General features: G+C 31.4%; 2 protein-coding genes and 1 long non-coding RNA gene across 5 annotated transcripts; 1 reads left to right on the top strand and 2 right to left on the bottom strand.

Annotated features, from left to right (window-relative positions):
• Positions 1–356: 356 nt before the first annotated feature.
• Positions 357–1278, bottom strand: LOC139815901 (uncharacterized). The gene is made up of 2 exons (XR_011732858.1): positions 943–1278; positions 357–505 (listed from the first exon to the last, which is right to left on the bottom strand). It is a non-coding gene; the product is annotated as an uncharacterized lncRNA (long non-coding RNA).
• A 7478-nt stretch (positions 1279–8756) lies between these two features.
• LOC139815698 (transmembrane protein 164) lies at positions 8757–16589 on the top strand. 3 transcript variants are annotated; one of them, XR_011732808.1, is made up of 7 exons: positions 8757–8916; positions 9328–9669; positions 9772–9888; positions 9961–10039; positions 10108–10208; positions 10304–10642; positions 10863–16589. XR_011732808.1 is itself a non-coding variant. In XM_071782781.1 (6 exons), the coding sequence occupies exons 2-6, from the start codon at positions 9352–9354 to the stop codon at positions 10586–10588; spliced, it is 900 nt and encodes a 299-aa protein (XP_071638882.1). In that variant the 5' UTR covers positions 8757–8916; positions 9328–9351; the 3' UTR covers positions 10589–16589. The 3 variants fall into 3 exon arrangements, 1 of the variants encoding a protein (XP_071638882.1); XR_011732807.1 differs by having other exon boundaries at positions 10808–16589; XM_071782781.1 differs by having other exon boundaries at positions 10304–16589.
• Positions 16590–16734: 145 nt separating this feature from the next.
• Fsn (F-box synaptic protein) lies at positions 16735–20293 on the bottom strand. The gene is made up of 4 exons (XM_071782782.1): positions 19902–20293; positions 19265–19538; positions 19071–19161; positions 16735–18895 (listed from the first exon to the last, which is right to left on the bottom strand). Exons 1-4 carry the CDS (start codon positions 20204–20206, stop codon positions 18801–18803), a joined length of 765 nt encoding a protein of 254 aa, XP_071638883.1. The 5' UTR covers positions 20207–20293; the 3' UTR covers positions 16735–18800.
• Positions 20294–21395: the final 1102 nt, after the last annotated feature.

Genomic DNA, 21395 nt, shown 5'->3' with positions numbered 1-21395 from the left:
CGCGCGCGCTCCGCCTTTGCGCTACCGTACTACAAGTATGTTCATTATGTGTGTATATGTATACAAATGCCCGTATTCGCCACATATATGTGTATGTGTATGCGTGTGTATATATTTGTACTCAACAATGGCCAGGACTCCCTGGAAATCTGACTCACTCGACGACGCTCGTTGCGTACGTCTATCGATCCGCCTTTTCTCCTTTCTGGATTCGACGGGTATTTCGGTATTTCAAGAAAAAATTTGAAAAATATCGCGAAAGACGAACGATCCTGCTTTGTTTTGCACTTGCCCCCCTCCCGACCCCACGCATCCGATGTAGTCTAGCTGATGATGTTAACCCTAGACATACTCACTGGGGTGTTACGGGACCCCACGCGAAATTCAAATTGAGCCCCTGCCTTAGGAAGGTTAGTTTTCATACCGAGACCCTAACCATAATTCAGTTTAGTCATCCGGCAGTCGACCTCCGTCATTCAGCGAGTGCGTTAGATCCGTGCAGCAGCTGAAAACCGAAAAAGAAAATCGTTTGGGGTGTCCGTACACCCCAGTGAGTCATTTACGCTCGACATTTACCACAGTAAAGTATATTTCAGATTTTTTGTGAAAATCGGTAACGAAAAATTTATACACTTTATAGCACTCCCCGGAAAATTCTACCCCTGTTTCATATATAATTGTTTAAGATTCGGTCAATTATTTCATTTTTGCTGTTCTTGCACAGCAGCTGATTAAAACTTTGTAAAGTTTTTGTGGAGTTAATTTTACTGTTTCCATATACTTTTATAACTTTTGACTACCTTTCAAATAAATAATAATCGACAGAATCTGTTTTACTTTCCATTTCTTGCGATTTTTCCCATCCGACAGTTTTTCGTCATTTCCTCTACTTCAGATGTTCAAAGAAATATGTTTTTTTTAAGAAACGAAAAAATCGCTTACATGCCCTTGAAGGTTGTCTATTCGTCTTTCAAAATCCGTTGGAAATTTTAAAATCGGTGAATTTTATGAAAAACTACAGCATTTTTTATAAAAATAGTCATTTCAGCCCAATTTTTGGTTCTTTTTCTTGTTTTTCGAAATTTTTTTACTGTTTCTTTTTTACTACCGCAAATTGATGACTACTATCGTCTTCCCTATTAAACAACAAACAAAATTATCTATTATAAAGTTTTCTAAGAACATTCTGGAAATATTATACACGCGGTACAAGTTTGGGGTATCGTGACACCCCAGTGAGTCATTCACGTATGAGAAAAATAAGTGAGTATGTCTAGGGTTAAGATGACATCGTGCAAGAATGAGTTAATCTCATATATATATATATATATATGTCTCTCTCATTTTTTTTCAATTCAGAGATTAACTCATTCTTGCACGATGTCATCTTAACATCATCAGCTAGACTACATCAAGCTTTACAAAAACGCTTTACAAGGATGTAAAGCGTTTTTGTCGCGCTCATTATATATATCTATATATATATATATATATATATATATATATATATAATGAGCGCGACAAAAACGCTTTACATCCTTAACTTGACGCTCCGTGACTACTTGAGAGATAAAATTTGTCTTGCACATATTTTTTAAATCAAATATAATTTATTAATATTAAATATAATATATAAATTATTTGATACTTAATTTAATTCTGGAATTATAATAATTGCATTTAACAGACTATATATGAACAAATCAAGTGATCACATGCATTTCTATTCACAACATATTACAAATAATGATTAGAGATGCATATTGCATAAAAGCTTTTTCAAACTTTAGATATCAAAAGATGTGAAAAAATTTTTTTCAAAATATTTTATTTAAGAAAGAATCTTAAGCACAAAAATCTTTTAAGATTTTCATCTACTTATGTAATAAATAAAAGAGCTGATAGGGATGTTCAGAATATTTGAAGATATAACGTGTAATAATATATAAGAATAAGACTTTACATACAAGGCGCTATTGTTAATTGTTTTAGGCAAGAAAAACGAGAGATAACTTAAGTATACGATTTCTATTCTATACAAGGCATGTTCGAAGCAATGCAAAATTTAATATAACTTTTATTAATAATATTAAAAGATTTTTTTCTATAAGTAAAGACATATATGGCACGCATTACATAAAGACCGTTCTTATATAGAAAATCTATATTGAAAGCTATATATATATATGTTGCTTTTGTGCAAGCAGTTTTTCCTCTATAATTGTTTTCATAATTAAAGTACATTCTTCCACAAGATAAGAGTCTTATTTTAGACTGGAGTAATAAAGTTCTAAGAATAAGAATCCAAGACGTATGTAACATAATATAAGCTCGACGCATTTGCCGCCATTACGAGAAGAGTACACACATTAATTATCTCCAAAAGAAAACATTAAATACATAAAATTTATAATGTATGTATGTGTGATCTTTTTATTCGATTAATTAATAAGATTAATAATATTTATGAAAATATTTTTATATTGAGTTATGGAGTTATTAAGCTGTAATGGTTTGCAGATATTTACGTATAGTTACGTAATTAGAATATACACAATGTATAAACTTATATAACAAATTTATGCAAATTTAAAGTGAGTGCATAAATTATAAAATATTAAATAAATATTCACATTATTACGTATTATACAAGAAAAGAGAAAAAAAATTTCTGTCATAGCTTCAAGGAATATTATTGAAAACTTCTCTCTAAATGGAACAATTTTCATGCACTTTTCATTCTAAAGTTTAATTTCACTTGCATATCTTGTGATATTCATATGGTAATATGCCATCATTTTTCATGTGTGTAAAAACAGCAATAATGCGTAAAAATATTATATCAAAAACTGTTCTGTTCCTTTAAATTTCGAGGTCTTCACATAATAGTAATTTCTAAAAACTTACCTTTTGAATAATTGTTCAAACCTTGGCGGTATTTGCTAGCCATATTATTGTCCAATTCTTGTTGTTAGACGATAAAGTCGTTGTTAGGTTTCTGCAGCAATCGCTATGTAAAGAAACAAAATTTAATTGCTTTATTCTCATTTTTCATACAGTATTATATATTTTTGTTCTTGTTTTAAACAATCACTTATTTTTATTTCTAATGCTAATACTATAATAATAACCATTATTATCAGCAAATTATCATTGCGTGTACACCTGATTAATATTTATAAACTAGTTTTTTCAAAGCACAAAGCTTCCTAACTTTTACGTAATTCCAATGTAAATATAATAATTTTACAGTCCATCGTGCAAATACTTAGAAATACTTAAATAATAACTACAAAGTAAAAAAAGAAATCTTTTACAAACTGTAAAGTTCACGGATATTATTAAAAAATTATCTCTTATTCAATCTTGTTATATATTTTTAATTTATTAAAAATATATATATCAACTAAATAACTAAACATTATTTTGATATGTTATTATAATACAATAATCAGCTTGTATTTATAAAGAAAAACAGATAAAATTATTCCTATTTCAAGTATTTATCTCAATCAAAAAAAGTGAGAAAGCTCTTACAGCGTGTATCAAGATTAAGTATTTATTACTAAGAGAATAATATAATGATATAGTAAATGAGTAAATAATAGCATTGTATATATTTTATTCGTTATCAGTTTAGTTATTCAAGTCAGTTATTTTTTTGTTATTGAATTTTCATTAAACTAACAGATATTTAAAGGTAATTAAAAAAAAATTAAAATTAGAAATCCATTATTGCCCGAAATTCAGAAAACGTAAATAAAAAATTATTTAATTTATTTCTCTAATTAATTATTATCTTGCTTTATTATCGCAACTAAATATTTTAATAAAAATTTAATAAAAACGCTTTTCTTCTATAATACATAAATTGTTTAATAAATATTTACAATAAATAATCGCAATCAAGGGTATATGTGTTATCAACAATTGTGTGTGTATTTAAATAACGAGCAGTTAATTTTACTCGATCACTAGCTATCGTATAGTTTGCTCCATCTATTGCAAATTTTGCCTTGCAAACAGTCAACTCAAGGAAACGACGAACACCGGACACTTATCAAACGTACTTAATTACGCGCACTACTGAACGAAATTTGATATTTGTCACGCACTTCCGAAGAAACGAAAGAAACTGCGAATTCTCCCGACACAGTACGCGAAACACAGAATATGAGATAGAACGCACTTTATTCCATAACGCGTTCGTGCATATAATTGTATACGATTATTATATCTACGCTCAATGGTGGACTTTTCATTAGATGCGCAGCAGACCTTCAATATTTCACAGACTTTTAAATCAATGTTATGTTTAGAGCAGGCCTTAATAAGTGTCAAAAGCATCGTACACATAATATTACGATTACTTATATTTTATTCAAATATTCATTATTCAAATATTTGGATGCAAGACAAGTAATTCGTACAATTGTAGCGACCATAGCATTAAGTGCAACGATATAGATATAAAGTAACTGTAACAAAGCAGTGGATCACATCAGTTAATGTAAAAAAATAATTTTTAATTACTACATCATAAATACTTGCGATATCATTGCATTATAAATACCAATCATCACATAAATAAATATTCTAATATTACTACTATAATTATATGCAGTACTAGCTGGTTACCCGGGCTTCGCCCGGGAGTCGTTTTTTTTTTTAAACGACTTCATTTGTGTTTCAATATTCTTAAGCGGGGAGCACACACTTCTGCACAACGCATAATGTGTAAGCATAAGAAAATTGATTGGTCCATACACATGTGCATAAGGAAATAGACCAATCAGTTTTCTTATGCTTACGCATTATGCGTTGTGCAGAAGTGTGTGCTCCCCGCTTTATTGTGGATAAACATAAAGAGTGTGTCGGGTGGTTGATTTAAAGACGGTAGTTTAACTTTTCTGCATGAATAACACAAGTTTTAAACTTTTTTACTTGACAATGATCACATATTGCATCCATTTTTCCAATTATTACACTCGAATAAAATTGATATTCGTAATTTGAGTCATAACTATAAATGCCTCTAATTTCAAATCGGACCGCATAAATGTTTTCGTGGATTAAACATGTCGTAACCGGTCTTTTTCTACTCGAGTTTCACACTATTGAGTCATTTCCGCTTTTCCGATATTTTACTTACCGATCAGCGACAACATCCCTTGGTTTACCCAGGCGTTTTTTCGGGAATTTTGAGATTGCTCGCTCGCGATGTACACAGAACCTCGATTTTTCAATTAAAAAACCAAAGAATAAAATCGGTATCACCGATTCTCACCAAATTCAATATAATAATATTCTATCCATAAAAAAAAATTAGCTTGATATCGCAAAATTTGCAGAAATCAAAACAATTACATAGATTTTTTTAGACTGAAATCGGTAACCCTTTATTAGGAAATTCTACCCCTGTTTTATATACAATTCTTTAAAATTCGGTCAATTATTTCCCGAAAAATTGGAAAAATTTCAGATACCGGTTCCAATAAAGATCGGTAACAAAAAACTATACAGTTTATAGCACTCCCCGGGAAATTCTACCCCTGTTTTATATACAATTCTTTAAGATTCGGTCAATTATTTCCCAAAAAATTAGAAAAATTTCGGATACCGGTTCTAAAAAAGATCGGTAACGAAAAATTATACACTTTATGGCACTCTCCGGGAAATTCTACCCTTGTTTTATATGCAATTCTTTAAAATTCGGTCAATTATTTCTTGAAAAATTGAAGAAATTAGAAAAACCGGTTTCTCCAAAAGATTTGTAACGAAGAACTATACACCCTATAGCACTCCCCGGAAAATTCTATCCCTACTTCATATATAATACTTTCAAAATCGGTCCAATAGTTTCTAAGATTACCCCGAACAACAGTACAAACTTTTCCCCTTTATATAATAGTAGAGATGAAAATACGGCGAGTATTTAAATTTATTCATGCATATAATCCATTAATATAACAATCGCAACACTACGCAACATCAACTACGTCAATATCGCGTTTCTAATTTACGAAACAATTATAAACAGTAATCGCGGCTAAAATCGAAATAATCGCGATCACTGCAACAATTATTACGTATACATACATAACGTCGTATACATACATAACGTCGTATACATACGACGTAAAATTAATTCGTGCATATTAATGTAATTAATATCTTAAGTAATTTATGCAAATGATCTTATAAGTCTAACAATCACTACACTACAGCCTTCGCTGTAATTTGCAAAACAATTATGGACAGTGATTGCGGCTAAAAAGAAAATGATTGCGATCACTGCCACAATTACTATACATTTAAATTAATTCGTGCAGCTTCGGGTTTCTCATCTACAGTTTCTCGTCTATATCTACAACTAATAAACAGTAATAGTGGGTAAAAAAATTATCGCAATTACTACCGACTACCAAGTATTTCAACTAACTCATGCATATAATCTCTAATAATCACGATCACAATATTTACTACAATAATATCACGTGTCTCTCTCTCTCTCTCTCTCTCTCTCTCTCTCTCTCTCTCTCTCTCTCTAATCTTAAAAAAAACTACAAACAATGTAATATATAAATATTTCTCTTTTACATTAACTCGTGTAAGAAATCTTATAAAAGTATTAATGTGTGCAATACGACTTCATGCTTCTATAAATAATATAATTGACAGATTAATTACAAAACAATGATCACTGCTATAATTACCACATGCATGACACTCTCAATTATTATATTTACAAATACTGTACAATTGCTATAAAAATATAAATAAATACAATTAATTATACATATGAATATTTTACATTTAATTAACAATAAGTCACATATATACAATATGAAGATATTTTAATTAAATATTTTAATTAAATGCATGTACAAATTCATTATACATACACAAGTAATACTATATATGGTTGCATGGGGTTAATTTAATGGAACTGCCATTACATTACGTACTTTACCGAAAATGATATGCTGTATCCAGTAACGCTACGATCACATGTAGTTCACTTGACGGAACTGACGAGCATTCACGCTCTACCGACACCGATGATATACTAATATACGTACATATAATATACTTCAATAGCAGATTTTGCATTAAACGCAATAGATACGCGTAATATCGTTACAACAATCAGAATTCCTGACGCTGCGTCTAATGAAAAGTACGTGTCAATCGTTTCAAATATCTTGAGAAGACATAAGGATCATTTTCGCGTACCTTAGGCATCGGAATCTATACTCACTAGTCACTAGCATCATAACCGTTTTCGAACCTCGGAGCAGTGTCGATTGCGATACATGAAACGGCAATAATCACGAAGACCCGCGATAAGCGATACGTTCCGGAGACTCGTTCGTCGTCTTAGTCGGCATTCCTGGCAAAAGTTTGGCTCGCTGCGCATTCTTAACGGATAAAATTCGCGATTAATTACGTATACGGAGCGATCGTACACCCTCGCGTTCTGAACCGACGCCGGCGGGCGACGCGCCGCCGAAACTGTCATGGCGCTGATGGCGCTCGAACTAACGCGCGCGACGTTCAAAGTAACCTTTCGATATTGAAATAATTTAACATATAAGAAATTGGAATTTTTATGATAAAAATTATATGCTTTATAACAAGCTTTTATAGCAAGCTAATCACTAATGTTTTTTTTGAATGTTTTCTATATAAATTTTTATAGATACGCAATAAGTATTTATGTATCAAAAAAGAAAAGATTTTATTCTAAATTTTAAATTGGCGCTGCGTACTTTTATTTAGTCGTCAGATGCATCGCGTGAATGTGACGTATAATATCACACAAGCAGGTGAACATGAAATGATCTTAATATACAATCGCTTCGAATTCTTCTTGCAAAAGACAACTGTTTGCAAAAGATGAATAATAATAAATTTTTCTACAATCAGATATATTACATAATTGCATTTAATTATCGCATTATATAAATTTTAATGATTTAAAACATTTCAAACTCATTTTTCTAAGAATTTTTCTTAAATTTTCAAGTTTTCTAGAAAACTTTATTTTTTAAGTCATTGTTGTAGCAAATGAGTGATATTGCAGTAAATTCAAGAATTAAAAACTGTTCAAGTTAGATCTTTTGTAAATTTATAAAAGTATAAATAGCGTTTTTGATTGGGCCAGGTTTGCTCGCATCGAGAGCGATTATTGACGTCACTTCGGCAAATCGGAGCAATAACATTGTTCGATTTGCTGAAGTGACGTCATTAATTGCTCTCGGAGCGAGCAAACCCGGTCCAGTCGAAAACGCTATTTCGAAATTATTTCATGCATGAAGTATATGAAACAAAACTATCGTAAGGATATATTGTATATACATATATATGTATATATCGCTTTCTTTGGATCGCATATATTTCATTTTTGCTTATGCAGCACCATATTGCGGCGATATTGTCAATTAGACTCAATTCATCATATCTTATCTATATATATATGTTATATATATGTATATGCCCTACTCCAGATATAAAATTAATTGTTTAATGCTAATTCATAAGTGGAATCTTTACGATGAATAATTCATTCAAACTATACATATACACACACATAGAAAATTATTTAGAGACGTAACCCAAATTAAAATAATTTTGCATTTTTTTTTATTGAGGTTTGCAATTAATCCAATTTGCCATATAATTTGGTAAAGGTGCCGCCATCTGAAGGCCGGATAACGATATATTTTCAAGTGCCTCGTACGTTCGCTGCTACCAGCCAATCGATGTCGAGTCGCGGGAGGGGGGGGTTTCGGACCCGCGGGCCGCGACTGAAGTCTATTGACATTCCAGTGTTGTGAATTGTTTTGATTTTTGGTGCGGTCGTTATTATTCAAGCACGGATTACACCGCGGCGGACGACACCTTTAATTTTAGGTACTGCGATTATCCATGCCGAACAATTGACAATTCGGCGTCGAGATCAATCCCAGTCGTACGTCCCTTGGCTCTCGCTGATTCTAACCTCGTTAAGCCTTATTCGACTTAAGCTGCAGCGTATTGTCGTATTGTGTCAAAGAAACTGGAGCAACCAGTTGGAGACACGGTGTGATAACACCAGGTCTTATACCAAACATTAAAAGAAAAAAAACCGCAGTGTAATCGCGGTTAAAAAACAACCTCGTAATTCCTCTGTTTTACATTAGAGCATTGTTATCTAGTGGGATAAAAATGCTGTCTAATCTTTTCCATATTTTTTCTCCTCGTCATGTCAAAAATCACATTCAATTAACGTGACTTGCAGTTGGAGATTTGTGCAGTTACGAGACGGTTTTTGGTCTGTTACAGTTCCAGAGAAGTTAATTTGGGGCGATGTTCGAGTGGGCGTACGGTGGCGTGAATAGCTCCATACCGCGCAACGTCGGTCCAGAATGCGCGAATTACCTGACGTTGAAGCGACGGATAATAGAAACTTTTTTTATATCAGTATTTATCATATCCTGCATCATATGGGGTCTGAAGCGAATAACCTTGCCAAAGAATCTGGCCTATGTCGGCCACGATCGTGTCGGTAGGCGAGTCTTGCTGATTGTGATGTCGCTAGTCCTGGGGATGGAGATTGGTTTCAAATTCACCAGTAGGACTGTTATATACCTGTTAAACCCCTGTCATATTACAACAGCATTACAGGTAAGTTTGGACGATATCGATATAGTCTTGAAATAGTTGAATCTGCTCTCTTCTTACATTAAATACCTTTTCACTATTATATTTATATTTTCTATAAAACAGTTGTATTTATTGGCTGCTGATCCTAGTCCAACAGTCACCGCTATCTTTAGGATACATTTGAATCTGTTAAATGGACCGGTATTGGCGTACCTATTTCCAGAGACAGAATCTCGGATTGTAAGTCATAATTGTAACATGTAATCGAACATCAAGCAAAATGGAATTTTTAATAATGAGATTTTTTTTCAGATATTTGCAGACAAAGCAATGTATTATATTCAGCACGGCTTGATGCTAGTAATACCATATTATTTGTTGAGGATCGGAGGTAATTATTTGTGTTTGAATAGAGATAACAGCAGATAACAAATAACATTTTGTTGTTCTTCCCATTAGGTGCATATAATGTTGAGCCCTTATCTGATATGAGCTGGTCAATCCTCAGTTACGGCCTTAATGCGGGATATCACTTTTGGATTCTTCAAAGTGTTGCCTTGGTTCGTACATCATGCTTTGTTATCTGGATATTATATAAAGGCTTAATTCTTTGAAGATGAAGATTTTTCTTGCAATATTATTCATTTTTTTACAGCCTGTACAGGTGAACCTTAGTCATATGCTATGTGCAGCAGTCTTGGATCCATTTGAAGGACAAAATTATCGAATATGGGCAGTAACTCATCAAATGATATTATGTCCCACTCTGTGCAAGCTGTTTTGTTTTGGATCCAATTTTTTCTTAACTAAGTTTCCACCGACTAGGGTTAAGCCGACGCTGGAATGCGCTATTCCAAAAGAGAATTGTACATATGAACAGAATGAGAAGTTACATGAAGAGTCTAACACCTCAGGAAATGGTCATACACATTTTGATTAATTTGGAAGAGAAAATTGTTATGTTAGATGTGTCTGAACACCTCATCTTGATTGAGTGAGTATATATTCTGTTGTAACATCTGAGATTATCTGACAATGAGAATGATGCTTATAAATTGTAATATTTTTACAAAATGTACATTTGCGCTAGTAATCACATAGATATTAGTTCTGTCAGATTAGGTACGTAAGAATATCAGGTTTTTCTCTCCATTTGCAGACTAACACAATTTATAATTGTATCTGTTATATCATCTTCTAAATATGGTCTACAGGGAAACTATAAATGGAAGACTATAAATGTGGATAGAAAAAAACTGGCTTCTACAGGTTCAATAATTAATTGCATTACAGTCAACATAAGCAATGTGTGATTAATATCTTTTTATTTAAAAATTTTATTTGAGGGATAGATTTTTATTTTTTTAGGATTAAACTCACAGATACATACGCAAGATACCAAATAGATAACTTAATCTTGGTACAATCATGGTCATATTAGTTTTAACTCATTAGTCCACGATACCAAACGATAAGAATAGTCAATTTGAAATATAAATTTCTGTCCAAATGCTTATCATGCCTAGCGCTGTGCATAGATTAAGAATCTCAAAGATAGTATGAGGCTTAAGCTGACGTTCAACAACAGCAATGGCTCATTGAATAATTGCATTATTTTATTAGATAAAACGCATTTTAAACGAACTACCTTGTGCGTTTTATACTCATTTTTACTTGCGCAATAGAAATGAGGATATTCAAATAACGAAACTGCAATATTTTATCTATCATACATAATAGATAGGCAGCGAAAGTGTACGAGGCTTCACGATGATTCTTCTTAATAGCACTGTGAGATGCGTTAAGACAAGTCAATTGGTTGCGTTCAGTAGAGAGCTGTTTTACAACTGTTCTAAAATTCGTGAATTTAATTGGTGTATTCTCTTAGTTATCCAAAATTCAAAGCATATATCAATCAGATTCACAAAATTTTACAACAATTATAAGGCAGCTTTTTCTGCTGAACGCAGCTAATTGTCTTAATGGCACAAATAATGAAATTTTACACAGAAATATAAGAAATTTTACTTTAATTCGATAACGTCAAACATTTTATTTTTGGAGAACAAAAATTTTTTTGTAAAAGAAGTGATTTTAATAATAATAATAATAATAATTTAGAAATTTATAGGTACTCTTAATGGTTTCTTAGTCATTTTAACCATTTAATTGTTAATTATTTCCAGGAAGCCATAAGATTTTTTAAACTTTGTATTTTCTCAACTTTATTTCCACAAAATGTTAAGAAAATATGATAGCCGATATTTTATATCATATCTTACATTGTCAAGCCTATGTTATCAGGAGGTAATTATAATTGACAAAATGTTCACGATTAATACTGCCCACTTGGGAAGGCAAATTGTGAAACCTCGTAAACTTGCGTGGTTTAATATATACATATAACATAGTATAAGCATTTTGGCCATAAAAGTCATCTCTTAGATTTGATCATTAATAATATAAAGGCCATAAAGAGCTGACGAAAAATTCGTGACATATACAATTCTCTTATTTTAATAAATTCACGACTCTGCGAAACGTAGTCGTATATATGGAAATATTTTTATATGACAGTTCCTATACTATTTAATCTTATAATGTATGAATTCTCGCATGCAGAAATGTATCATCATTAACAGCGAGAAAATTTTAGAATTTAGAATATGCTTTTTGCGGTATAGCCCAGTAAAATGACAAAATTTTGAGGAAATAATACTGACTGGACTGAAACTTTGTAAACAGACTTGTTTTAGGGTACTATTCAACATATTAAAAGTCCCCACGTGTAGGCGCTACGTTGCGGGGAGGGGAGGGTCCAAAAGATTCCAAAAATCAGTTTTTTGCACATAACTCGGAAAATATCGACTTTACAAAAATTTATGTAAATATAAAAATTGTAGCTTACAAAATTCCACACAATTTCGTTTTTTATTCAAATCTGTATGATCAAATGGAGCAGAGATAGAATTTTTTAAACACCGGTAGTTTTGCCTTGACTCGAGAGTCCATTTTCGAGATATCAGCGAAAAATGCGCGACGCGCGTACGCGTTAGCCTCTATTTGAGAATCCATTTTCGAGATATTAGTGAAAAATGCGCGACGCGTGTACGGGTTTTTGTTGCGTCGCAAAACTACCGGTGTTTAAAAAATTTTATCTCTGCTCTATTTGGTCGTACAGACTTGAATAAAAACGAAATTGTGCGGAATTTTGTAAGCTACAATTTTTATATCTACATAAATTTCCGTAAAGTTGATATTTTTTGAGTTATTTGCAAAAAACTGGTTTTTTTTTTATATTTTGGACCTTTTGGACCCTCCTCTGCCTGTAACGTAGCGTCTACACATGGGGACTTTTATATGTTAAATAGTACCCTAAAACAAGCCTGTTTACAAAGTTTCAGCCCAGTCAGTATTAATTCCTTCAAATTTTAAAAATAATTCTATCTCTGCTCTACTTGGTCGTACAGACTTGAATAAAAAACGAAATTGTGCGGAATTTTGTAAGCTACAATTTTTATATCTACATAAATTTTCGTAAAGTTGATATTTTCCGAGTTATTTGCGAAAAACTGATTTTTGGGACCTTTTGGACCCTCCCCTCCCCGCAACGTAGCGTCTACACGTGGGGACTTTTAATATGTTAAATAGTACCCTAAAACAAGCCTGTTTACAAAGTTTCAGCTTAGTCAGTATTATTTCCTCGAAATCGACAAATTTCGAGTCATTTTACTGGGCTAGTATAGATATTGTATAGATATTGCATGTTATGTGATAAATGGATAAATACGCAGATTGTAAACTAATGCTTTCGTCCAAACAAATTAAAGTTTATGAAAATAATGCTCTCACATGGATGAAAGCTAACGTCCATTTTACGTCCTTTCAAATAAAACATTTCTCATATAGAAACGATTTTTGTATATGATAGTCAGTTCTGTAAATATTGAAGCAAATTGATAAAGTAGAATGGCCTATGTTGTTAATTGTACAGAATTAAATGAAAACAAAACTTCTGAAGTTCCAGTAATTTCAGTAAGCTGCCATTAAAAAAAGAAACTTATTTTTCGATGAAAACAGCTTGATAGTACAGAATTTATGTTACCAATATCTAGATAATAATATGAATAATAATATTAGTGACACTACATATAATTTACTTATAATAGAACAGTATAGGAAATTCCAATTTGGTGATCTTCTAATTTAAATATAAGAGTTGATTATATATATATATATATATATAGATATCTTATAGATATCTTCTCTCGAGAGATATTATGAAATAAAATATACCACAAATGACATACTAAATCTCAAATTAAATATAGGATAAATTAATTCTTGCACGAGAATGTTCCAATTTTTGCATTAGATATGTATAGTATTTGCAAATTAAACTAGTGACAAATAAGATTGTCTTTGGCATGGTACTATAAAACTCCTACAGTATTTTTTATTAAAATAGCCTAATCGTGTGAAGGATTCTTTCAAAGAGAATGGAAACTAAACTGTGAAAAGATCAGTATTTAAATTAATGCAGTTGATTAGGTTATTACAAATATTTTAATAAAAAATAAAAATATCTTTATATATAGATTGTATTTGGTTTTTGGAAAATAATGTAAAAATTACTACTATCTAATAGTAAATACTTTTCATTAATTAGTCTTAAATTAGACAAATTATCGAACATGTTTTATTGCTATATAATAGTATAAAATTTTTACTCAATTAGCTAATAGTATAATAAATTTACATTTTGGAGAACAAAAAATTATATTAACTGTTATTTATGCAGATATATTTTTATTCATATTCTATTTTTGATGACATTTATTTAGCTGTTTAATAATATTTATTTTTGTTATGACTTCATGTTTTCCTTTATTTATATGTTTCTGACATGACATACAACTATAAATTTGCCTAACTAGATTATTAACGAACAATTTGTGCGGAGAAAATTTTTCTCACTCATCGCGAGATATACCTCATTTCTATAGTTTATCTTAAATGCAATTATTATATTAAATAAGAGAATATAATAGAAATTATGTTAAAGAAACTTGTAGAATAGTGATGTTTTGATGTTGGGCATTCATAGATTTAATTTGATTTGTTAGATAAAATGAGCCATAGATTTATTTTCACAGTGTCGCTAATGATAATTGCGTTAGTAGTTATTAGTATCATTTAGAAATAAAAAATGTGATTGCGTAGTCTTCTACATAAATAAGTTTCTAATAAATTCCACATGGCAGTTGCAATATTATTTTAAGAGTCATGCTATATTTTTTTATATCCGATGAAATAAATTTGCAGTTTCGTTGTTTGTATAGCTTGTATTGTGTAAAGAATAAACCATATATATAGATATGTATATACATAGCATTTACTTTACATACTTATTTTTAAATTGGAATATTGCGTGCACGCATTTGTTATTGTTATCATTATTTAGATTGTATTCTCACAATTAATTGAGAATGAATTTCCCGTCAGTTTCAGCCTCATTTGTATAACTGTCATTTATATTATACAAATACCTGGCTTGTGCAAAAATGCGTTGCCAGTAAATTGTTCACAATTTTGTACATGATATACTTCGCGCGCGTTGCCTTTATACATATTCTGTAAAAAAAGATACATTACTTCTTATTCTCAACGTAGAACACACAACTTGTAAATAACGATAAAGCCGCGAACATGTGAAATGTCGATAAAACCGAATATGTGGAATGATACTCTGGCGAGCATTCGTATTGCACTTTGCGTTCCACGGTGAAAATCAATTGCATCTAAATAAAACAGAAATCTTCTTTGCGTCATACACAGAAAACTTCAGAAATTAATGGAATTTTGTTTTAATAGAGTGTTTGGCTGAATACTCATCCTGACAAAAAAAAATGTAATCCAATGCATTCCATAGTACATATAATGTTAAGTGGTTCACTAACAATCAAATTGTAATTAGGAGACGATTGAAAAGGGAAACAATATGAAGAGTAACTCTTCATTACATCAATGTTGGCTATTTATGCACAGCTTATGTATAAAATACATAAATTATCACATTACACATATGCAGAGTATCTCATCATTGTCCTTCAAACATTTGTTTCAAATCCAGACATTCACAATTCTCAGTTATAAAGAATTAAAAATAACAGAGAACGAATTAATTTTTAGAGATGCAAAGAGAAGAAAGAAAATTAAAATAATTTTTCAGTTAATCTCAAGTAGATTTTAATTTAGGTAATATTTTGCGCTTGATAAATATTTAAATGATGCCAGAATGTTAATACAACCTTGAATTCAAATAGATATGTCAAAAAATAAACAATGACAATTTTATAACAGTACTGATACTGATAGAATAATCTATATACATGAAGTAGATAGATGAATTATGTAAACAATTCTGCTTTTTATTCGTTGATTTAGATTACATATTGAATAATAATTTGTATCACGCGCATAAATACCCAACATTGGCTGCGTTCTAGTGGACTGCATACAAATTCGCACAGTAAGAATATTAGTATTGTTGTAACTATATTTCTTTGTCACTGTACAATATTACTCTCACCAAATATAACTGCGCCTATATATTTACAATATAAGATTAACAACGCGTTCACTCTGAAAATTTGTAAACTCTGTATTCGAAATTTCCAATTTTTCCGCAATTTTTTCCACTCGAACAGAATTGATGCGCGAAAGGCGAGGAAGTTTTCAACATTTAGCATCGATACATGATATTTATAAAAGCAAACTCTTTTGGTTTGGTGTATCGCCATGGTAATCTCTCAAGTCCACGAGTTAACATTCAGGTATTCACATAGATACACGTGTAACATTGTTACACCATCACTAGCATCCGAGTTGTGAAAACATTGTAAGGTTTTGGGTAAAATGAATAAAGAGAATTCGTCTGAGCCATGATTTTTATTTATACAACAAAATTTTTATATAATCCATAATGATCGATTAAATTAGCATTTTGTTGCATTTTCAAAGCAACAAAATGCTTATGAGATATAAAAGTAAAGGCTGGTGAATTTGACAAACAGAACCAACAGGTACATACGAAATAAAGTTTATTTCCCAAATATTTATAATCACTATGTACACGATTCTGTACAAAAGTTTAGAAAAACTAATTCACGAACACTACGTACAGCAAACGCAATCATTATAATAAATATATGTACATTATAAATAATCGTCTTACTGATCACATCTAGTTCACTCTAATCATCAGTATTCAATCTTACATTAAAAACAGCATTTTTTATAAATACAGATTGTAATATACAATCTTTCATATTTATATATATTTAAATTTATATATGTATATAAATTTATATATATATACACATATATATGTTATCAACATAAAAATTCACTAGACGACGAATGAAAAGGACAACTTTTAAGATTTTATGCAGTAGGTATTTTTTTGTGCTATTCATTCATCCACAATAGTGGCATAAAAATTTATACAGCATATACCCAAGGTATTAAAATGATATTAGATTTTAGTAGCAACGAAGAATCTAATACGATGACTTAGAATCTAAACCATATCGCTTTGATATAAGGGCATTAAATGTTTAAAAATGCGAAGAAAAATACATTGCATTAAGCAATGCTTTATGATTATTGAATTTTTTTTGCCTCTTTTCTTTCGTTTTTGTCTTTCCGAAGAAATTATTATGCATCATAAGCATGTGAATCCCTATTATTTTCGAAACAAAATATTAATTTAGTTTTTATTTAGGACGAATAATTTTTCATGCCTATTGAATGAGGCCTTACAAAAGCCGTTCACAATTTGATTTTATCATCATTTTATCATGCTACATAATTATGTTCATGATTTAATATTATACAAAAAATAATGTAACTATACTCAATGAACACTTGAAGTGGGACACCCTGTATACTATTACGCGAAGAATCATATTTGAAAGTCATTTTATTATAATTTACTTTCGTTATAATATAAATAAAATTTAATTTTTCCTACAAATTCTTAGCTCTTTATATATGAAGATAATCTCACTAATGCCCATTTCTGCCAATGTAGATTAACTTTAATCTCGGTTTAACTTACTTTCTATCTTTTTCTAACGCTTAGAACTAGGAAAAGATGACAGGTAAGTTAAACCAAAATTAAAATTAATCTGCGTTGATAGAAATAGACATAAATCACAAGAAACAAGCAAATCATGCATGGAGTTTCACAAAAAAATAAGAAAGATTCTCTTATTGTTTTCCTTTGGCTGGTGATGTATCATTTACGACATAAGTTTTTTTTATATATATACATATTAAAAAGAATATGAGCATTTAGGAAGAATATAACCAGTTCGTTAATTCTAGCGATAAAAAGTAATATATTATAACGAGTGTCCTGAGATTACACAGCACAAAGAAACGAAGCGAAAAGTATTTAAATATTATCTATAACAATTATTTCAAGATATTACAACGGAATTCTTTTTGAAAGAAATTCTTCCTGAAACCTAGAGTATTATTATAAATTAGTATAAAATATTGCGATTTCGTCTTTGCACATAATTAAATAATAGAAGTAAAAATAGTACTATATGGAAGCATTTAAGTACAAATTTATATATATATAAATAAAATTGGAAATTATTAAAATCTACACTTATATATATATATAAGTGTAGATTTTAATAATTTCCAATTTTATTTGAATATAGCATAATTTCATATGATAGCATCATTTAGCAAAAAATACTTCAATAAAAATCATTAAAATATTTTCATATATATAATTATATCATATTACGTAATTATTTGAGAACTAATATCACTTAAAGCTTCCATGTATAATACATATAATTGCATCCATCAATTGATTTAATTGTTCAAACTAAATGTATGCATGATAAATTTCGCAGTTTAAGTAAAATAAAACGTCTATTATTTACAATATCGACCAAGTAATCTACAGGCACACATTCTCTGTAAATATTGTACAGTTTGTCGTCGTGTGCTTTCTCTACTTAAACGTAGACAATGTCGGTATAGTGCAGAGAACTTGGCATTAAGAATACATTGTACAGCCTCAAATGAGCTTTTTGAGGATATGTTTCTTTTTTAAATGTAATGTGTTAGCCATCCAATGGTGGTCCTAAGTATACCATGGACACTTCTGTATTCCCATAAACCGCAGATACCGATGGATATAATCTCTTATCTGGTAACCCTGTTTATCAAAGTGACTCGTAAAGGCTTATATTTCTTTTTTGAAATTTCAAGGAATGATATAGAAAGGAGAAGAAGAAAACGATGTAACTGTCTCAAACTTTGGACGCTAATAATGATAGCAGATAATAATAAAAGTATATCAAAAACATGGAGAAATAGATAAAATGTCATACCTCTAAAAGCTACACCCAGAAATTCGTAATTCTTCTCGAAAGACAACGTATTATCATCACAATCCAAAATTACTCTAATCCTTTCCCCAACCTGTAAATGAAAATTATCAGATATTAGGAATATTTCTGAATGTAAAAATATAACGAGTGACTTGGTTATTGATATGGATACGATTTGTGACAAATATCAATACCTGATATTTCGGAGCGTTGTTGAGCAAAGGATAATTCCCTTGTGGATCTCCATTATGTAGCAAATGGTTGTCGACAAGGTTCCAACCCCAGGAATGTTCATCCGAGCCGAGCAACGCTACGTATCCGTGACACAACAGCGGTGCTTCCTTAGTGGCTATTCCTATTACCGCTACTGTTCCCAATGGTCCTTCCCAGATAACTTCCCAGGCGTGACGTCCGTGTCGAAAGCCTATCTTGCCTCTACACGCGTCCGTACTTTGCGCCACAGGATTTCTGCAACAATACGGTAACTGATGCGAGACATTTTGGATATTGCACTCGTCAGATTACTTCACGCTTCTACTAAACAATTTTTACTAGCAGATCAACTACAGGGGTGCTCAGCTGTAGAAGCAGCTCCTTCAAGCTCCTTCTAAAAAACATATTCCCAACACTACGTCGTCTTACAAAAAGTCTCTTTTCTCGAAGTCACGTCTGCTAGGTAAATCGACTGATTTACTTGCAACGGAAAGCAATATTAGATTGCAGCCGGTATAAGGGGTGCTGTCAAAATGTGGCTACGTTAAAAGTACAAACGGAGGCTTCGCCTCCGACGACCGAGACGCACGGGAGGACAACGTCGCACGGGACACCAACCTGTGCAGGGTGAATCCGTTGGGTTTAATATAAATGTTCCGCGAGCAATCGTTGGGATTCCACGCGTGGTAAAACGCGCGCAGCTTCGATTTGTACGTGGGCACCGAGGACAACAAGTCGGAGCTGAGGGCCTCCTGGGCCAGCTTTCTTATGCAGTGCATCCGCCACACGTCGTTGTTCTCGTCGTTGAGGAAGCAGTACCACCGTTTGCAAACCAGCGAGCAGTTTCTCAGCGTGTGCAGGTCGAGATACGAGAATATCACCTCTAAAACGTGATCAGACGCCCGCAGTGCTATATCGTCCATTTTGCCGGGTCTGTCTTAGGTGGAACGAGCGTAAACATACGCGGCACAGAATACACCGACCACCGTACGTATACGTCACAAACTACGCGCATGTTAGACGGGCGTGGGGCGCCGACGGCGACGGCGACGACGTCGCCGGCGCGGCACGATTCTAGAGAATGTATATCCGAGGCCGATATTTCGTACGCCCACGCGGCCCACGCACTTTTAGGACGATTTCGAGCGAGTCCCGATTAACTTAAAATCGGAGCAATTAAAACCAAAAAGAATGCTTCGCTTATCAGATATTATAGTCCTTATGTTTAGAGTTAAAGTTTCCAACCTTTTGCGTTAAGAGGGTTTATATTCAAATTTATTGTAATGAGGCTGAATAAGTTTTATTTTGAAAAAAAAAGTAAAAAAAAGTAAAAACAAATAAATATCTTTATTTTAAAATTCTTTTGTATTTTACTCTATGTCCATTTCTACCAATGCGGATTAACTTTAATCTCGGTTTAATTTATTTTACTTCTTATTTTTTTCTAATTCTTAAAACTAGAAAAGGATAAAAAGTAAGTTAAGCCGAGATTAAAGTTAATCGGTATTGGTAGAAATGGATATAATAAAGGTTATAAAAGAGAAAGAAAATATATATATGTATAATTAAGTATATGGACATATTTCATAATTATATACCTATATGTATTTATATATATATATTTTTTATATGAAAATTGTTTTACTGCAGAAAGCATAATATACCTATTATGCTTTGTGATAACATGAGAATTAAATTTGCTCTGAACAGATCTTTTTAGCAACAACATCGATCAATTTCTGATTAGAAAAAATTTAGACGCGCCTTAATAGACTTAATTATTCTTGTTTCCAGAATTGAATAAGCATATTATTGCATGAGCATTCTTCGTGTCGCTAAAGCAGTCTAACTATTTTAGCTCTAGCTGCATTTATTATATTTTAATGTCTTAATTAATACATAGATATATATTAATTAATATATTATAATTAGTATAATATTAATATATATTATTTTTTTATTTTATGTATATCTTTCCTCTTCATGAATAAAGAGATTAGATTTATATATATAGATCCCGAAGACAATTTATTAGCGTCTACACGAAATACAAGATTTATAAAAAGTATACATCTATATATACATATAAATATATATTCAATATCATCGCAA

This window comes from Temnothorax longispinosus, chromosome 7 (genome assembly GCF_030848805.1).
Source record: "Temnothorax longispinosus isolate EJ_2023e chromosome 7, Tlon_JGU_v1, whole genome shotgun sequence".
Classification (NCBI taxonomy): domain Eukaryota; kingdom Metazoa; phylum Arthropoda; class Insecta; order Hymenoptera; family Formicidae; genus Temnothorax; species Temnothorax longispinosus.
Note: the sequence above shows the minus strand (reverse complement) of the source record. Positions and strands in the feature narration are given on the sequence as shown.